Source organism: Lytechinus variegatus, chromosome 1, assembly GCF_018143015.1.
Source record: "Lytechinus variegatus isolate NC3 chromosome 1, Lvar_3.0, whole genome shotgun sequence".
Lineage (NCBI taxonomy): Eukaryota > Metazoa > Echinodermata > Echinoidea > Temnopleuroida > Toxopneustidae > Lytechinus > Lytechinus variegatus.
The window spans coordinates 7246815-7267923 of NC_054740.1; the positions used below are offsets into that span (position 1 = coordinate 7246815).

Here is a 21109-nt window from a genome sequence, read left to right on the forward strand (position 1 = left end):
AATACCCAACATTATTTCCTACATATCTTGTCCTTAATTTATATAGATCTTACTGATAGATCCTATACACCAGGTGCACCACAAGACAAACAGATAAGTTTGGGAGAATTTGGTATGTTCATATGATAGCCCATGAAAGCCAGGATGGCTTTGATACTATCTATTTCTTATTAAGTAGCTGAGAGCTAGGACATTTTCTTCTTATGAGCATCTATACATCAACATACAAATACATGCATCAATTCTTTAAGTCACTCACAGTTTTTGAATCTTTGCCATCGCATATCTTCAGCTCAGCTAGTGGCCAACTCTGTCTCTTCTTGAAAGCATCTTTATCTGTCTTCTTCACCTTATGGAGGAATACCTGTGCTGGTTGATCTGTAGTCACTATAAAAGCAAACAGAACGAGTTCACATGTTAAATGATCTTTTTAAAAAAATCAAATACTGGAGATCCAAAATAAAAAAACAATTTAAGCTGCTAAGTTATAACAGACTTACAATTGCTTATATTTAAGAAATTCTTAGTATTTTCCAGAATGTGAGCCTTATAGGGACCATATTTATGGCATGTATAGAAATTGTGCTTTAACAGTGGTCAGACTAACAAGAGCTGCTACTTGAATAGTAATGTCTGACATATTAAAAAGTCAAAATGAAACAAACATCAAGAGATTTTGGTGATAGAACATGATTTATCTCAATGGTGCTGTGTTTACACAAACCTGTTGCACAAAGGAAGCTAACTTTCTTCTTCTTGCCAGCTTTAGAGACATGAACAACCCCGATGAGACGTTCATCATTTGGTAAGAACACATCACGCTGTAGAGTGTGACGAATGGCAGTCATATTGACAAACTCCAACTGTACTCAAGCACCTTGGACTTTAATTTTCAATCTGCAAATTATCAAAACAGCACAATCATATATTGTTTTTTATAGCAAAGTATTGGCTATACTTTTTATTATTATTTACCATCAACATTCAAACAATTGTTTAATTAACTCAGAAGGCTATGCATCATATTATATCAGATGGTGTGCATGATTGGCTTCAAAAACATGTGAAATAAAAAGGATAATAAAAAAATTCTCTTTTAAAAGTTCATACAGACATTTTATCATCTTAGTCTTATCTTAAAACTAAGAGAATTTAATCAATATTGTACCTTGTCTCATTTTTTTTATGATTTGAAGTACAAACTTGAAGAATTGAAGAAATTCAAATAATTAGTATATTCCATTTATCCTTGCATTTTTATTAACAAATGAAATTTAAACAATCACATATGCTTTTTACAAATAGCTCTAGTATCTATAGGCCATACCACTTTCATATTGCATGATAAGAAGTGATAGGGGTACCAGTCTGAAAATGTAAATCAGTCTTGTTTTTTTTTTAACAAGGATTTCGCTTTCCCCCACACCACAAATCTAATTATGGAAAGTTCATTCACCTGTCAGATGTTGAGAATGCTTTAGTGTTCCAGTCAAAATAAAATTCCTCTAACTGCGATTCAAGCCCAGCCTCCTGGAGAGAGAGGTGAAAAACATACTGCCTGCATAAACAAGAATTTGTTTTCTAATAGTGATTCTTAAACATATGATAAACCACTTCTCTAACATTTCTAAAAATTGGCGGTAACCTTAGAATTAGATGTACCTGTAGTCATCATGTTCATGTCTACATATAGTCATTTACAATTAGATCTAAAATCATCAGTTTATTTTGGCCAGTTGGGATCTCTTAATCTTTGAAGTTTGAATATGATGTCCAACTCTGAATTTGAGCATTGCTGTGTGTAGATCTTGACACACCAAGGTTCTGAGTGCGTAACAAGTGATGTAATCTAAACGTTACGTGCATGCATGAACGATATCAGAAAAATATCTGCCAAAGAGAAATTGGTACTTAATCCTCCGGAGTTGGAACTAATCATTGTGTGCCTAGTACCGTATCTCTCAGAAACCACATCCGCTGCTACACGGGCTGAGTAGTTCATGATGGGTGCACGCTGGAACAAATCAAGAACCACAAATTTCAGGGTCTCCGGAACAGAAAAAAATTCTATGGCTTTATTAGATGCTCTAGCTAGAATGGAAATTTAGATTGAAAATGGGTGCACATACCATATTGATCATATTCAAGTGGCCCAGCCCCAGGGCCAGGGAGCCGGAGTCGACAACAGACGACAGTCACAGAAATCATGGAAATTATTTTTCACTTTAGATTTTTATTTTTTCTTAGGTCTAGCAGTAGAGGCGCACGGCCAATATGGCAGAATGTCTCCCATAACAGATATTATCTCCAATATCAGAAACTTTTGTAAAGAATTTGGGTATCCAATTTCAGAGACAGTCTCCAGTTTTGGAGACTAATATCCTTTGTTTACATTTGCTGCAAAAGGATTACCTTGGCGGCAAATAAAAATGTGATTAAGTAGATTCCTCATGAAAAATTACCCCTTTTCACTGTCTACTTAGAAAATTCATCATCTTCTTTTGTTTTTATAAGGATTTTTGTTGCCATCCACACACAAAACAAATGGGCTACTGATCTCAGTGGGACAAAATTTTGAATAGAAAAAATCATTCTTTTGTTGTTGTTGCTTCTTATGTTCTTTAGCACAGCAAGTCTACAATATGAGAGATTGTCTCCCTTATTGGAGAGTAGTGCTGTTGTCGATAGGCCTCATATCGACATTGATGTCGACATACGAAGGATTTTCAATGTTTCCGACATGTCGACATGCACGCACCCACATCGACATGCAAACATAAAATAAAAAGGGGTCTAGCCTAAAGTCACGAGTATAAAGCTTAGCTGAAAAGTTGGAAGCTTTTATCCACAGTAAGTGGCGCGATTAAAAGGTTTATTCAGCTATAAAGCGGCACATTAAATGAAAAAAGAATACCTGCGAGCTGCGCGGCAGCAGAAATACGTCAGTGCCTGAGTGTGGGCCGGCCTGCCCGATCGAGCTGCCCCTCGACGATCGCGAGCGTAGCGTAGCCGTAGTAGCATTCACCGTACCCATCCATATGTACCCATCGCTATTCACCGTGCTTGATAATACGTTGCTCCTCAATGCATTACTTTTCACATAAACGTTTTTGTCAAAGTTGTGACCGCCGCAATTGAGCGCTTATTTCAAATCACGAAGTCACAGAAAACTTCCCTTCCTTCGTTTGGAGATCGTTGCACGGATCGCCGCGGAAGTGATACTGAAATTATCGGTTGATTTTCATTATTTTTTAATGTCAATTGGAGGAGCTTGCGTTTGCAGCACATGTGTACCAGCGTATAATACGCAATGATCACTATTGTAATTAGTGATTCTCAAATTGGCTCCGAGTGTTACTGCACAATGCTTTAGAGACCGGATCGTGGTACAAAACTTGATTCTCCAGAAAAAGATGTGGATTAAATCAGTGATTTTGAAAGTGAATTCACTCTAGCTTAGTGAAAATATGTTTTCCCGAACTGAGCCTGTATTATATACATGTAGATCTAGATCTAGTGTGGGGATATCACTCGTGTCAAGGTGAATACGTTTGATTGAGAGTGTTATGTTCCACGATCACGATCGAATGATTTTTTTGTTAGGGAGCCTAGGCTAAATTACGGTCCCTTTTTCATGTCGATATTGTCGATGTCGGGATTAATTTTTAAGCGACATGTCAACATGGATTTTTGTTCCCGACAACAGCACTATTGGAGAGAGAGTCTCCCATATTGGCCATGTGACTCTACTGCTGGCTAGGCTAGGTCAGCATGGACTCAGTAGGTGAAAAGGTGACAAAAATAACAAAAAGAGTAAATGTGACTAATGTGAGCTCTTGCTGAAAGTAACAAAAGAGTAAAGTAGCGCGAAGTTGCGTATGCGTGAGGAGTGGAAGTCTCTACACATGAGAAACGAAATCCTCTCAGCCATCAAGAAACTTATACAAACTACTAAGTGGAAAGATACATATCACCAGACATGACAAGGCAACAACATAAGGAATATTGGAAACCAAGATGAATGGGGAAGGTTTGGTGATACATCAAGGCCAGATTGTCACTAGTTGGAAGAGAAATCAGTCTAGAAATGCAAGTATTAAAAGAGGCAAAATAGAATTTCAGGGAACAGACATTGGATCAAATCTCCAGGAAAGAGTTACCCCACAACCAACTCACCAACAGACACACCACAGAAATGATGATAAAGACAGCGATATGGAAAGTGAGATTGAAGTAGATGGAGTCTTTGGAGCAGTGGATGGAAATCATCATAGCCAATGACTTGGAGACATGAATGGAGGACCAAAAACAAAAATTGTGGGCAAAGATATATATGGAGTACTTATCACAAAATAGATTAACAGTCCTCTATACTAATGCAGACTCCATATTGAACAAAAGTGAAGAGCTACAAATTTCTATTGGAAAGCATAACCCAGATATAGTAACGATATGTGAAGTAGTTCCTATCAAAATCAGGCATCTTAAAAGTGACAAATTAATTACTTAAATTCAAAGAATATGATCTCTACTCAAACATAGATAAGGAAAACTGCCATAGGGATATTGTAATAGATACATTTGCACAAAACTCAAAGTACACAAAGTTTCATTCAACTCTGAATTTACCGAAAGTGTTTAGCACTCTGCTAAGCTGAAAGGGAGAGAAGAACCTTTGGTCGGATGTATTTATAGAGGCCCATCTAGCTAAATAGAAAATAATAGAAAATAATAAGTTACTTAACATTCATGGAGTTGGCCAGTGAAAGTGGAAAGAAGCATCTTTTGATAATGGGAGATTTCAACTTTCTGGACATCAACTGAAAAAGATCACATGTGAACTCGACCTCCAATAACGCATCGTACATGTTTCTCAGTTCTCACAGCCACCCAGGAAGCATTCCTACACCAGCATATATATGAGCCTACACGATATAGATATGGCCAAAATCCAAATGTTCTGGATCTTGCATTTACAGCTGATGACCTAATATCTGCAATTGAATAGTTACCTCCACTTGGACTTAGTAATCATGTGTGTATATTGACTAAGCTTGAAATACTTCAGGAAAAAGACAAAATGCCAGAAAGAGAAAGACACCCAAACATCCAGAAAGGACACTACAAGTCCATGAATGAGACTCTTGAAAGCTTGGACCTCATTGCTTCACAATATAAAAGAAGGTGTGGGAAATTATGTACCAGTACGCAAGTGTAACAAAGATAAGAGACAAAATATTTATGTAACAAAAGCTATACTTAAGCTGTCTAAGAAGAAGTCATGCTACTGGAAATGCTATTCAGATGTGAACAGGACTAGAGAAGAGAGAGAAATCGATTACAGAGAGTATGAGGCTGTTCTCACTACATTCCTAAAACTAGTTTACTGGAAACTAATTTAGTGGAAACTAGTTTAACGCGTAGTGAGAACGGTCAAAGCCGTCTTGGAAGTGATCTTCCAAACCAGTTTGGAAAACCACCTTGCGATGTAGTTTTCAAGATCGCTTTGCCTCGTTAAACTGGTTTTAACGTGAGGACACAACCGTTCTTCGGGAAGCGATCTTCGCACATTTTTAGCGCGCTACTCCACACGACATGTGTAGAATATCTACGCTGCGGTTTCAAATTTCACGCGAAATGTGTCACCCCACTGAGAGCGTTTCCATAGCAACAAGAGTGCTTTACGTGACGTGATTTTGAAAACCACTTTCGTGTGATCAAGTGGGAACGCTAGCAAAGCGATCTTCCAAAGTGGTTTCCAAAATCGGTTACCAGTAAACTAGTTTAAGAAAGCGTAATGAGAACAGCCTCTATAAACGAGTGAGGAACCTCATTAAGGAAAGAAACAAGAGCAGCAAGTAAGAGCTTTGAACTCAACCTAGTTGAGAATATTGGCCATAATCCCAAAGCTTTTTTGGCGTTATGCCAACAGCAAGGTAAAGAGTAAAAGACATATTACAAGCTCCATAAGGGCAATGGACAACTTACTGAATCAGATAAATAGCAAGTGTCCTTAACGATTATTTCTCCAAAGTATTCACTAGAGAGGACATAGACAGTATACCTCATATACAGGTTCCTTTGCGAAAAGACCTACCTACATGTACGTCGTTAAGTGAAGTCACAGTACAAGGGATAGATGTCAGCAAAAAGTTAAAGAATTTGAATACAAATAAGTCACCAGGACCTGATGGGTTGCATCCTAAAGTAATCTTACTAACCCGTTTCACGAAATGCTTCCTAACTAGAATCCCTTGATATCGATACTATTGGTACAAAGAGCAGACGAGACGTAGCCTTAGTCACAAAATAGCATAATTAAACCCCCCCACCAAAATATGATAAAACTGCAACTATTGTGATAAATTTGGAAATACATCTAATCAAAATAATAGCAGAGGCAAAATATGTACTGCATACTTAAACCATGACAAGTGGAATGCCTCTGGCCGTCTCACCTGCATCACACGATTCAACATAGCAGCAGTGGTGACTTTGAAAACTACTATAACTCGCACAAGATGTTCAGTGATACTTGGTCACTCTTATTTCCACGTTTATGAACTAGACCAATACTGGAGAATGGTATTGCTGAAAAATGAAATTATGGATTTAATTCATTTCAGGACTAAAAAATCACATGTGAACGTTGAGATGGGTACCCCTGGGAGAGTAAATTTTCATAGTTTACAGAACCACAATGGTTTTCTGGAATGATAATTATGTTTATTAATGGTTCCAAACATCAAAATATAGTTTAACATAAATTTTAAAAATCTTTAGATACTGAAACACAAGGCTCGACATTAGCGGTGGCCCAGGTGGCGCATTAGGCGTAGGAAAGTGTAAAAATCAATATAATTCATAAACTTTTTGTCTTAAAAGATGTTTTGGTCAGTGTCTTATGCATCTAAGACTAAGGGAAGAGTAGCCAGGAGGCTTCTAGAGAGTAAAAATCATTTACTAACGTAAGGTTACTCTCAACGAAGCCAGGTCTTCCTTCCTATTCATTTGCATGTATCACCAAAAAACCTGAAACTTTCGCCCCAAGATTTCTAGGCCTACTTTCTTTCTAAAAGATGATATTTTTAATTTTCTCAAATTTTTTATGAATTCTTGTTTAAAAATAAAATCCATAGCGTAGAAATGTTGGAAATGAAGTTGTATCCCATGTACGGTACATGATTTAGGGCTAGGCCTAGACTAGAGATCTAGCTTCTAGGCCTAGAATAGATCTTTTAGAAAGTAGAAATCTTGGGATGCGAAAGTTTCAGGTTTTTTGGTGGTACATGCCACTTGTTCACTGCAACCATCCTGCCTGTGGGGAATCTACAGGTAGGACTACATGTATGGTATGCCAATGCTGTACATAGCACACACTTTGAAAAATCATTAAAATAGGCCTATCACTTTTGTCACCAAAATTACTAATTTCCATACTGTTGCAATTTATTTTTTATTAGTAACTTGGGAATAATTTTTGTATTCACCAGAACGCTCAAAAACTTGAATTATTGGCATATTTTTGTGTACGTCCTCTATTGGTGGAAATATGGCAAGAAATTTTTCATTTTTCAATCTCTAATTTTAATTAAGAAAAAAAATAATTCAAAGAATTAAATTTGCATAAGTGCCAAGTAATATGATGAATAGCTGTAATGAAAACTGACAGTGGAAGAAAATCAACCATTTGTCCCATATAAAAAGAGAAATTAAGCCAAACATTGCCACCATTATTTTGCCACACATGGGAATATAACTGAAAGTGAGAACAAGGTTATATCATGAGTGGTACACACGCAAATGAATAGAAAGGAAGACCTGGCTTCGTTGAGAGTAACCTTACGTTAGTAAATGATTAATCATTTTACTCTCTAGAAGCCTCCTGGCTAGGGAAGAAGAGTGTCAAGATGTCAATGATGATGTATAGGCCTAGATCTACATGATCTAGTCAGGATTTTAACTAAATTTCAGTCATCATTGCGTCCTGAATGAGTGACCTGATTTAGTGATAAGGCCTACACATGCAGGCTTGCACGAACACACTACCGTCGGTGAATGGGGATTATAGTAAAATGTCAGAAATTGTCAAATAAATCCCCCGAAACGACGGTTATTCCTGTCTAAAGTTACACAGCCAGGAGCCAGCCAGTGCCAGCCCCGGCGCCATCCGAGCCCGTAACTTCCCCGGCCCTGGCCGGTCCGCGTTATACGGTACCGGTACCTCTCTTCGCTGTTTTTAACACGGGCTAAATTAACAGTTCAACAGAAACCAGCGCGCAAATTTGTTCCACGAAATCCTCATTACCTGCAAGCACACCAATAAATATCATTCCACATGGCACCTATAATCATCTTATATTTATCAAAGAATACTGATTAATTTCACTGTTTACCTGGCTTGGAATCTGGATGCAGGAAGGATCGACCTTATCAAACTTTTGACTTCCGCTGCGCTGCGCGCGCTGGGCCGATCGCCGAGCGCGCGTACACGTTGGATATATGGATATGAGTACTGATATGAGAATGAATGATGATGATGATGATGATGATTGATGATGATTATGAAATATGAATGAGGATGATGATGATGATGATGACGATGATGATATAGATGATGAAATATGATTGATGATGATGATGATCGATGATGACGATAATGATGATGATGATGATTATGATAATGATGATATGGGTGACGATTATGATGATGATGGGGATGATGATGATGAAAATGATATGAGGATGATATGTGATGGTGATGATGATGATGATCAAAATTTAAAAAAAATCCCCATAGGAAAAAAAATATATTTTTGTCAAAATGGAAAATGCCCTTTTCAAAATGAAATACCCTTTTTGAAGTTAGAAAATCCCTTTTTTTGGCTCGCCTATATAATAACGTCATAACTAATCCCTATTGTTCTAAACAATAGAAATATGAATCATAATATGATCCGATTGTTCTAAAAAACATAATGGATTAGGCTGCCAGATCGATAGAGATTCCAGGGGAGGGGGATAAGATTGAGTTTTGGACAGGCAGTGTTCGTCAAATCCGTTCAGACGGGTACAGTGGGATGCGATCTAAACAAGAAAGTCGCGTTGACGAAGACGGGTGCCGACAGTCACGATGGGATGAGGGACAGGCGCGTACGCAAGGGGGGGGGGTTAGGGGTTCAACCCCCCCCCCCTTTTTTTTTTTTTTTTTTTTTTTTGCTTGTCTCCCCAGAGGTCGGTCTGGTCAAGGAGTTATCGGGCAAGCGCCTGATAACTCCTTGGTCTGGTTACGGACAGTTCCCCTACCCAATAATGTATATGACAGCAATAAAAATGAACAGAATCTCATGTTTCCGACGAAAAACACAGAAAAAATTTCCGCTCGCTTCGCTCGCTCCATTTTATTATATCTTTTATTTCCGCATATCACCGACATGATCACGGTATCGCCATTAACAAGGCCATACATGATTATCATGATGTATACTTATGAATACAAGTGAACCAAGACAAAGACATACGTTCTCTTACAAAATATGTTTTACCAATATGAAAACCAAAATGACGGAAAACGCTAAAATGTCGGTTAGCTCGCTCCGCTCGCTCGTAATAATTTATGAAATTCCATAAGTATCTAGTCTCCTGTTCAAGGCCGTATTATGAGTGTTACGAATAGAAGGACATGTAGCATCGACTAATACTTGATTTACTAACAAACTATTGACAAGAAATGTATGTTTTGACGGGAAAACGCGAAAATTTCGGCTCGCTCACTCCGCTCGCTCGTAATCATTTATGAAATTTCTCAAGTTTCTAGTCTCTTGATCAAGGCCATATCATGAGACTTACGAGCAGAAGGACATGTATCATCAACTAATATGTAATCATTACCAACAAGCTATTGAGAAGAATTGTATGTTTTGACGGAAAAACGCAAACATTTCGGCTCGCTCGTAATTATTCATGACATTTCTCAAGTTTCTAGTGTTCTGATCAAGGCCATATCATGAGTGCTACGATCCGAAGGACATGTAGCATCGACTTTGATACCAACAAACTATTGACAAAAAGGTTATGTTTTCAACGCAAAAACGAGAACATTTCTGCTCGCTCGCGGGTCATGACCGCACTGTTACATACCCCATCCCCACTTAAATGTTATTGTCTTATTTGCAGCGCTGAAAAAAAAAGAAAAAAAAAATCATCACCTCCCCCCCCCGCTCATCACTTTTTAGAGACTGGGCGGGAGATTTAAAAAAAATCAGCTCGAAACCCCCCCCCCCCTTCAAAAATCCTGCGTACGCGCCTGATGAGGGATATACAATAGATTCTTCGACGAGACCAGCTGGCGACCGTCTAAGAACGACGGTCACAATGGGATGAGGGATAGAGGTCTTCGGACGGGTGGCGATCTTCTAAGATGGTTACAATAAAAGGATGACGGGTTCACCTTCACAGTTGGTGCTGATAAAAAGGTGAATGGACGCATGAGTAAGGATCAGACACGGCGTGAGATTGCGTGATATGTTGCAAGATGCGAGACCACCACACTTCATTTGAATAGTTGAAAAAAGACATGCTTTCACTTGATACTGTGAGTTCAATCAAATAGACCAGGAAGAAACAACAAAAATAAGAAGACGATATAAAAAGGCGCGAACCTTGAACTGATATTTTCATTCACAGCTATATACAGATATAGAGATGATCGAACTCACTCGCTCCAAAAGCCCCGTCACATTTATTCGGAATCAGAAGGAATCAAGCAGAACCAGCCAGAATGAAAATTTTTCGAAATTCGAGCCACATGGAGAGAATTTCGAATTGATCTAAATTTGTAAAAATGCCGTTCGATGACCTCAATGCTCCTCAGTGCCTGACTGACGTTGCAGCAACAGCTAGCTAGTCTGCAGGCGCAGACCCTGATTGGAAGATTAGCACATACTTGGCTTGCTGAGAGGGCCTTCAGTACACAAGGCATGTGTAGGCTGCGCATTCAGACCCTTAACTCGAGTGAAGGGTTTGCCCTGCAGACTAACAGCTAGCCGTACTCTTAATATGCGATTCGATTCTCCCATGAATGCGATCGGAATGTTTCGATTGTTGTTGAAATGTCTTCAGAATATTTGGAATGCAGTCAGAGAGCTGTTGTAGGCCTACTAGCTGCACTTTGAATGCCGTTCGCCTTCCAGTTAGAATGCACCTCGAAAGTTTTGAGCCCGGGGGGGGGGAACTCAGTATATAATGCATAGTGGGTATGTGCCGCGGAGGGGACCCCCATTTTTACACCCAAATCCGTTCCAAGGCATAGCATTTTTGTCTTATTGAGAAAAAAAAACAAAGAAAGCCGCTCCAAGGCATAGCATTTTGTTCTTATCGAGAAAAAAGAAGAAAGAAATCCGCTCCAAAGCTTCGCATATTTTTCGTTAAGGCGTTCCGGTCGCATTGATCTGCTGCAAATTTGGTGAAAAGCGGCCGCCGAGCGCTGTCCGACCATCGTTTCTGTGCGAGCGCAACCAGCGGAGGCCGCGCTAGCTGCATCATGCACGCATGCCCGTTCCATAAGACATATGCACGTACTCACACACTGGCGATCCGTTCCAAGGACCCCTGTTTTCACAAAATTGTAGTTCCGAAGCCCGTTCCGAGGACCCTCCTTTTTACAATAAGCCCGCTCCAACATGTCCAAGGCCCCCGTTTTTTGTCTCGCCCGCGGCACACCCCTATCACTTTTTTGGTCGAGTGCCCCCCCCCCCCCCGGGGGTTTGAGCATGGAGCAAAACATTCGGGCCGGGGGCTGGACACAAGAATGGACCCGAATATTTGGAATGCAGTCAGATTTTTTAGAATGCACTTCGAATATCCAGGAATATGCCAAGAATTTTCATTCCGACGGCATTCCGGCTCATTCCTCCTAGTTTGACTAGGGTATTACCCCGGGGGTATTACGGAGTACATAACGTTATAATGGAGACGGTGGAGAGGATGCCGGATTTGATAGATGTGGACGGAGAGCTATATAAGGCAGGAGGAGAGAGTGAAGTGGGGAATACCAGTCAGCTCGATACGGCATAGGCGGATCCAGGGGGGTCGCTCCCCCCCCCCATTGGCGGAGCAAAAAAAAAGGGAAAAAGAGAAAAATGAGAGACTCGAAAGGAGAGGAGGAAGACGAGTGAATAAAATAAGAAGACTTGCAAAATAAAAAAAATCTTTCATGTCAATATAAAAAAAGATTCGCTCGCGCTCGCATTGCCTTTTAGGTGATTTCATATTTTGTTCAATGTGATCAATATACAAAACATATTTCACCTCGGAAACTGAACTTTCATTATTTTATGTGATTTACAAATTGATTCTTAAAAAGTGCTCTGTAAAAAATTCAGTTTTATGGTCTGAATATTAACATTTTCTGCTCGCGCTAGCTGCGCGCTCGCAAATTTTGATTTATCAGGTACCTATTTTCGTGTATTCCATATTATATAAAGTTTTTAAAAATAGCTCTTTTTAGGTCTGATTGTCAAAACGTATCGGCTAGCGCTGCACGCTCGCATTTTGATTGGCGAGTTATGTCCCCTTTTAATGATATTTTTTTTTCAATCTTTATCGATCAAAATATGAATTACATTACATAGTTTATACAAAAAATATGGCTCACAATTTTCGCTCGCATCAATTGTTAAAAATATATTAACTAGTGCATCCTATTTATAATTACAAAAAAATGTCCAGTTTTGGGCCATAATATCATCAGATTTCGCTCCCTCACTAGGCATTAATTTAATAATTAAATTGTCCGTTTTGTTTCATCTCGCGTTTAGCAAAAGGACTAGGAAAATTAAGTGCTTGAAATTATAGAGCTGAAATTGACTCTTTTCCAGATCGGAATATCAAATAGTTTGAGCTCGCGCTTCGCGCTCGCTCTGATTTTCATGCTAAAAGATTATTTAGAATGTCTGGATTCTAGGTCTAAATATGAAACACGCGCGCATGCCAGATACTCAACTTGTTCTCTATTTAAATCATTATCCAGTTTCAGATCACACACACAAAAAAAAATCTGCTCGCACTTTGTGCTCGCATTATTCATGTAGGAAGGTCCCCTATTACTCATTCTTTTCATGATTTACAAATCATGAATAGAGTGTCTTTTTTTCCAATCGCGCTTCGCGCTCGCATCACTTGTTTAGTTATATAGCTATCCTGTTCACGATTATAACAAATTGATAAAATTTTCCATTCTTTATGTAGAAATTTTATTTTTTTCAGCTCGCGCTTCGCGCTCGTATTAATTGATTGTTGAAATATGTAACATCTTCATGGCTAAATTCAAGCAGTCCGTAACAGGTGCCTTTTCGATCAATTCAAAACGTGTATAAAAAAAATTCTGCTCGCGCTTTGCGCTCGCATTATTATTATAAGGAAGATCCCCAACTACTCATCCTTTTTCATGGTTTACATAACATGAATAGAGTGTCTCATTCAGTAGGTCTAAGTCTCGAATTTTCCGCTCGCATGCTTAGTTATATACCTATTCTGCCTAAGTTATTTAAAAAAAATTGCTTAGAATTTCCATTCTTTAGGTTAAGAGCTTCGCGCTCGCATATTTGATTTTTTTTAAAGAAATATGTAGCGCCTTCATGGCTATACTGCATACAGTCTTTAACAAGTACCTTTTTCATCAGTTCATTTCTGCTCCCGCATCGCGTTCGTTGTAATTATTTAATTGCATACACATCTTCTTCAGTATAACAAACATTGCCCAGAATGTTCAAATTTTAGGAAAATGCAGAAGATTTAAAAAAAAAAAATAGCTCGCGCTTCACGCTCGCATTATATATATAAAAGGATATATGATATTATATATTATGTTGATTTATTAGAATAAAGCTAAGAAGTGATTATTAGGACTCCCCTTCAAAGAAAACAAAAATAATCTTCGAGCGTCCGAATGGGGAAAATATGACTGAAAAAAATTCGCCCGCCCCCCCCCCCCCTATTGGTGTAGGCTGGATCGAACTCTTTTACATTCAAACAGCCCCAATTATGTAGCTAAAGCTGGAACGTCGAACTGTCTCAGCTATATGTGGGCTACCTAAAAATCAGCCTTTCCAAGATGACGGTAACAGAGATGTCGATCAGACAGCATCCGACAATGTCCGAAGCCTTCTACGCCACATCGACGGGATGGAACTGACGCTTCAGATAGTGCATCGGGCTTTTGGAATGGAGGAGAGGCTAAAGACAGCAAGGGAAGCAGCTACACAGTAACTGAGTGATGAAAAGTTTGATAATATGTCGAAAGGCATGCGTGATGACGAAGCTAACGAAAAGGATCATGCGAAAGTACTATATGGGCTTTAAACGCAACTTTTTCGACCACTCCACTTTCTTAAGGCATAACTTATTTCTTGAAGAGGACGATACGAATCAGGAAATCGTATCTGATAATGATGATGTTGAAGTAGATATTTGGAACTTAACTGAAGAAAAATATAAATATAGGACAATTGATTGATATACTTATACGATGGCCTACCTATAAAATAATAAATCCGTATGATAAATAAACTTTGTTTTCAATATATTTCAAATAAACAACTACATGTTTCAATTATCTCCGACGAATCGTGACATACCGACTTTACGTATTACAAATAATATAATGAAGACGTAATGCAATATCCGATTTTCACATAATGTAACATAGTTACTTGGTTTTAAAAATAAAATATCTTATACATCGAAATCATACTGTATTCGTCATGATTTTCATTCTATTATAGGGCATATCATATATGACGAAGGCCATGGTACATGGATTTCGTCAACCCCTGTGAAATGAAAACCCCCGAAATATATGAATTATTTTAGATCAAATGGTGAAAAAGTGAAATTGGTGCAATGACGAACTGAATATTAGAAGAATTTCTAAAGCCTGAAGATTGTTATTCTGTAAAATAACAGAATGATGAAATTGTGATATGACGGAATAGTAAAATGAGGGAATGAATGAAAACGGTATGACGGGATGGTGCAATAACGGTATGGAGGAAGGGTGAAATGACGGTATGACGAAGTGATGAATGATGATGGTATAACGAAGTGATGAATGATGAGCATAGGCGGATCCAGCTTTTGGCGAAAGGGGGGGCGCACTGCCGAGCGGCGCACATATTTTTGCACTTCACCGGCGCCATAAAAGAAAATGTTGAAAAAGAAAAGGGGTAATGCCTGACCCTGTCAAAACACGCACACGCACACACACACACATGCATATATATATATATATATGACTCATATCATAAAGATAACATGACTCATGAGATAGAGACACATATTTCACCGACAAATTAATGCGAGCGCGAAGCGCGAGCTGAAATTTTTAAAGTATACTGACCTGAAAACAGGAAAAAGGTGCCTGTTTAGGACTGTTTGTAGTAACTCATGAGGAGGATACATATCTCACTACACAGATAATGCGAGTGCCGAGGGCGAGCTGAAATTTACTTATATTCTGACCAGAAAGCTTGGTATTCTAAGCATTCTTGGTACCAATGATTAAGATGGGTATCTAAAAAAAATGCGAGCGCGAAGCGCGAGCTTAAAATTTTGATATTTCGATCTGAAAACATTACAGTTTAATGTACGTTTTAATAAAGAAGAAGATTATATCCAACAAAAGATTATTGCAAATCGAAGCGGGAGTTCTTTTGAGGTTCAGAACTAAAAACGGGACATTCTATTCACCTATTTAATCATGAAAAGTATGGGGTTTTGCTACAGAAATGATGCGAGCGCGAAGCGCGAGCTGAAAAATTTTATGTTCCAATCTGATAATTTGAGCACGATTTTTAATAAAGAACGAGTTGTGTAGCTCAATCTCGTTTGCTGATTTCTGTGTAACATTACCATCTTATTGTTTTTGCACATTCGGAATTATTGGGGGAGGGCAAAACGATCATTCTTGACCGCGCCGCCGATCTAGATTTGGTTAGCAATAGGCCCTTCTTCATTATTCTACCGGCGTTTATTTATTGAAATCAGGGGACGCTGATCATTCTTGACCGGCGCCGATTTAAATTTAGGTGGCGCCGGTTAAGACAAAGGCAGCGCCGATTTGTCTTGACCGGCGCCGATTTAAACAAGTAGTACTGATTATTTTTACCGACGTTACGTAAGATTCAGGCAGCGGCAATCCATAATCGACTGGCGCCGATCTAGAACCAGGAGGCGCCGATTATTCTTGACTGGCGCCGATTTTTAACCAGGTGGTGCTGATTATTCTTGACCAGCCCCGATTTAGATATAGGTGGCGCTGATTATCCTTGATCGGCGCCGGTTAAGAACTCAGGCAGCGCCGATTTTTCTTTACCGGCGCCGATTTATAACCAGATGACGCCGATTGTTCTTGTCCAGCGTCGATTTAGATTTAGGTGGCGCTGATTATCCTTGATCGGCGCCGGTTAAGACTCTGGCAGTGCCGATTTTTCTTGACTGGCGCCGATTTAGAACTAAATAGCGCTGATTATTCTTGTCCGGCGCCGATTTAGATTAAGGTGGCGCTGATTATTCTTGATTGGCGCCAGTTATATGCAGGCAGCGCACTGCTACCGGCGAAGTTGTTGGGAAAAGGGTAGTTAAAAGAAAAAAATAAGGAAGATGATATGATTACGCTTTGCTGGGGATAGTCTTTCCTTTACTGTTGCTAATGTTATATCAGTGTATATTTTTTTTAAGCAGCGCCTTTTCCCTTTCTTTCCTTTATTTTTAATTTTTCAAGCGGCGCCTTTTCTTTCTTTGACTTTTTTTTATTTTCTTTATTTTGAGCGGCGCCTTCGGCGCCGCTCAAATATTAGGGGGGGCGCGCGCACCCTGCGCACCCCCCCTGGATCCGCCGATGATGAGGGTATAACCATGATAACGAAGTGATGAATGATGACGGGATGGTGGAACGAGGGTGATGACCGTTTGACGGTATGATAGAATGGTGCATGGTGGTATTATTTTAAGGACATTCAGGTAATTAGGAACATTTTAACAATCAATGCTTCTTGGGTGGAATCAAAATTTCCATAAACAGTAGAAAATAGAAATTTTCAATCGAATTTGAAAATGTACAAAATAATTAATGCAGCTAGGAATTAAATGAAAAAAAAAAGATCTTTTAGTCGATTATCATATCCGCTCGTTTTATCGATCCGTTTGATGGAACAGCAAGGTTTATATGTATATGTAAGCTGTATATACCCTAAGTTCATTTAAAGGTCAAGTCCACCTCAGAAAAATGTTTATTTGAATCAATAGAGAAAAATTAGACAAGCACAAAGCTGAAAATTTCATCCAAATCGGATGTAAAATAAGAAAGTTATGACATTTCAAAGTTTCGCTTATTTTTAACAAAATATTTATGTGAACGAGCCAGTTACATCCAAATGAGAGAGTCGATGATGTCACTCACTCACTATTTCTTTTGTTTTTTATTGTTTGAATTATTCAATATTTCAATTTTTACGAATTTGACGATTAGGACCTCCTCAGTTGCCTGAAGCACAAAATGTTAAAATAATGGAATTCCACGTGTTCAGGGAGGAATGAAACTTCATTTCACAGGACAATGACGAGAAAAAGGAAATATTTCATATATTAAGATGCAAAGGAGGTGGTGGGTGAGTGATGTCATCAGTTCCTCATTTGCATACCGACCGAGATGTTCTGTGAAATGAAGCGAAACTATAAAATGCCATATAACTTTCTTATTTTACATCCGGTTTTGATGAAATATTCAGTGTTATGCTTGTTGAATTTTTCTCTTTTTATTCAAATCATGTTTTTGTTGGCCGGGTGGACTTGTCTTTTAAGGTGGGTAACTCTCCTGTCCTTGGCTATACTCTCCCCTATAACACGTCGGATCCAAGTTCTCCCAATCTCACGACATACCTCCAATTAAACCCGAGAGGGAAAGGGAAAGAAAGAGAGAGGGAGAGAGAAAGGGAAAAGGTGAAAAGAAAGGGACAGAAAGAAAGAACATGAATATAGAAAATTGAAGGAAAGCGGGAAAAGGAACGAGAGAACATTTGAGAAAGTACAAAATATCCCGAAATATTAATAATACATTAGCATGATGAACAAGAGAGGGATCAAAAGATATGACTAAATTGCACAGGCAAGAATTGCGGGAAAATGGGAGAAAGAGGCAAAAAGAAACGGGAAATGAAGGGAGAGCCAAAAGCTAAATTGAAACTTGAATCAGAATATGAAAAAAAGGGACAAAAAAAAAATCTTGATAACACGACCGGGCTGCCGAGAATTGAAAATATAAAGAACGGGAAGAAACTAGAAATATGTGGATTGCGTAAACTATATAAGCTTGCTAAATTAATGCATTAATGGTCGCGATTGGGACAAAAAAAATGCTTAGCCAAAGGCTGTTATATATATCCCCCTGAAGTCGATCATAACCTATACAAGTAAAGCTTTACGCCTGCTACATTTACCGTACAAAGGCTAAATTTTCAAAGCTATTATCACATAATTATAATTTAATTTCAGTATCATAGGCCAAATTCTTCAGGCTCGCTTCGCTCGCTGGCGACTTTTTACAAATTTTACCACATTTGTTATGTTGTGCTGCCTCAAACTATTTTGTATTATCCGCAACTGCTTTTTGAAGTTATGTGGTGTGTAAGTATATCCGCGGTTCGATTAAAAAGTGGCAATCTGTAATGTTTAAAAATATCACAAGGTTCCGGGGGCTCCGCCCGGACCAGTGACGGAACCAAGAGTGAGGCACGAGGGCATTTTCCCCCAGTGAGTTGGCCCCCACTTGCCCCCCCCCCGATATTTCAAAATGAAAATTAAAAAGAGGTGTGTTAATGTTGTCATAAGCATCCTTCTGCAAAATGCTGAAACAGCTGTTCGTTCTTTCAATTTTGACAATTTGTCATCAATTCAGTGTTAGCTCCATAAAATATATGACAACATGAATCTTTCAGGTCATTTTATAAAGTTCAAAATAACACTCGCGCTACGCGCACACATGGGACATCAAAATCCAGTGTTCAAGTCAATAGAGTTTTCATTGTTCGTTTTAAGCGAGATACACATCCTGCAATTTTCATGAATAAAAATATTTTCAGCTCGCGCTATACGCGCTCGCATCATTGTTTAGTTACATGTAGATAGCCATCCAGTTTATGATAGCAAAAAGTGCTATAGAATTAACGGTCCAATTATCTTTGAAGGGGTAGTCTTATATAAGCTTTATCCTTTTAAATTAAGTACATGTATATATTTATCTCAAAAGCCTTATTTGAATAGTGCGAGCGCCTAAGCGCGAGATAATTTTTCTTTTTTATTTCATGCATTTTGTCCTAAAATTCATGGGTGGAAATCCCGGGAGGGGGGGGGGACAGGGGGATGCGCCCCCCTACCCAAAATAGTAGGGGGGCAATATCAGATGTCCCCCTACTATTTTGGGTCTTTTATAATGGAGAAAAATACATCACTTCACAATCGAAATAATACATGTATTTTGGACTAAATGACCTTACATTTTTGGTTTTGGTGAACCCTTTTTTTTTTGCTTGTCAGATTTTTTTTTGTTAAAATTTTAGGTGATAACTTTTTGTTTTGCATGTCAGATTTCCATGCCCTGGTCCCCCTACCTTTGGGGAAAGATTTCAACCCATGCTAAAATTTACGAGATGTGTATCCAAATTTTGATTTGATCAAAAAGGATCTGTTAACGGCTGCTTGCAGTTAGCCATGAAGACGCTTTATATATTTCAACCATCAAATAATGCGAGCGCGAAGCTCGAGCTGAAAATTTTGACATTTCTGCCTAAGGAATGGAAATTTTAAGCACTTTTTGTAATCGTGAAAACTGAAAAGGATAAGTAAATAAATAATTGATGCGAGCGTGAAGCGCGAGCGGTTAAAATTTCACACCTAAAAGTTTGACAGGCTCTATTCATGTTTTGTAAATCATGAAAATGATGAGTAATCTTCCCACATTAAAAATGCGAGCGAGCAGAATTTTTTTTGTGTGGATAATGATTTAAAATAGAGAACATGCTGCGTGTCTAAATAAACATGCGTTCGCGTGTTTCAGATTCTGACCTTGAATCTGGGCCTTATAAATACCCTTTTTATCATGAAAATCAATAAAGCGAGCGCGAAGAGGGAGCTTAAAATATGAGTGATATTCTGATCTGAAAAAGGGTCAATTTAAGCTCTGTATTTCAAGCACTTTGTAGGAAAATTTGACTGCCCCCCCGGGGAAATTGTGAGTTGGATATGGATCTATGTTTCATTATTACTTTGAGTTTTGACAAAGGACAGGGACATTCTAAGAACATAATGTAATCATATGAAAATGATGACTATTTCTATTTCTCTTCATATAAGCGCCGGGCCTAAGCGCTAAATGAAACTTGTAGACATTTCAAACTGGAAAGAGCGATGATTTTGTTATTTAACTAATTATCTTATTTATCAATCTAATAAGCTTAATGCGAGAGCGCGAAATTTGTTAGTATTATAAGTATTATTGATATCATGGCCTGAAAACTGGATTTAAAGCACTTTCGAAATTAAATAAGATGGATTAGTTTATTTATTTATTTATTTATTTATTCACACATATTCAAACAGGTTCACAAGATCGGAGATAAAATTACTGTTTTGCATCTTGGTCCTGGTGAATGATTAGTTAATGTATTTTCAACAACAAATGCGAGCGCAAATCGCGAGCAGAAATTTTTGATAAACTGTCATGAATTGGGAATTTTATAAGTAGTTTGTTACAGAACTCATATTGAGATATTCATAACTTACAATCAAAATGCGAGTGTGCAGCGATATAGCTTATACGTTTTGACAATCTGACCGGAATAAGGATATTTTGAGAACTATATGGAATACAGGAAAATAACAGGTACCTGACAAATAAAATTTTGCGGACGCGTAGGGCGAGCAGAAAATGTAAATATTCAGACCATAATTTTTACAGAGCCCTTTTAAAAAATCAATTTGAAAATCAAACAAAATAATGAAATTTCGATTTTCGAGCTGAAATATGTTCTTGTACATTGACTCAAAAATTCGATAT

At 38.4% G+C, this 21109-nt stretch overlaps 1 protein-coding gene across 3 annotated transcripts in view; it reads right to left on the bottom strand.

Annotated features, from left to right (window-relative positions):
* LOC121417287 (exocyst complex component 1-like) overlaps nucleotides 1-8449 on the bottom strand; it is a 36796-nt gene extending 28347 nt beyond the window's left edge. For all 3 annotated transcript variants that reach the window (XM_041611128.1, XM_041611053.1, XM_041610970.1), the window contains exons 1-4: nucleotides 8397-8449; nucleotides 1457-1530; nucleotides 725-897; nucleotides 260-387 (exon numbers count right to left, since the gene is read on the bottom strand). In XM_041611128.1, the coding sequence (XP_041467062.1) occupies nucleotides 260-387; nucleotides 725-848 (252 nt within the window). In that variant the 5' untranslated portion in view covers nucleotides 849-897; nucleotides 1457-1530; nucleotides 8397-8449. The remainder of the gene's footprint in view (nucleotides 1-259; nucleotides 388-724; nucleotides 898-1456; nucleotides 1531-8396) is intronic.
* Between the last annotated feature and the right edge of the window lie 12660 nt (nucleotides 8450-21109).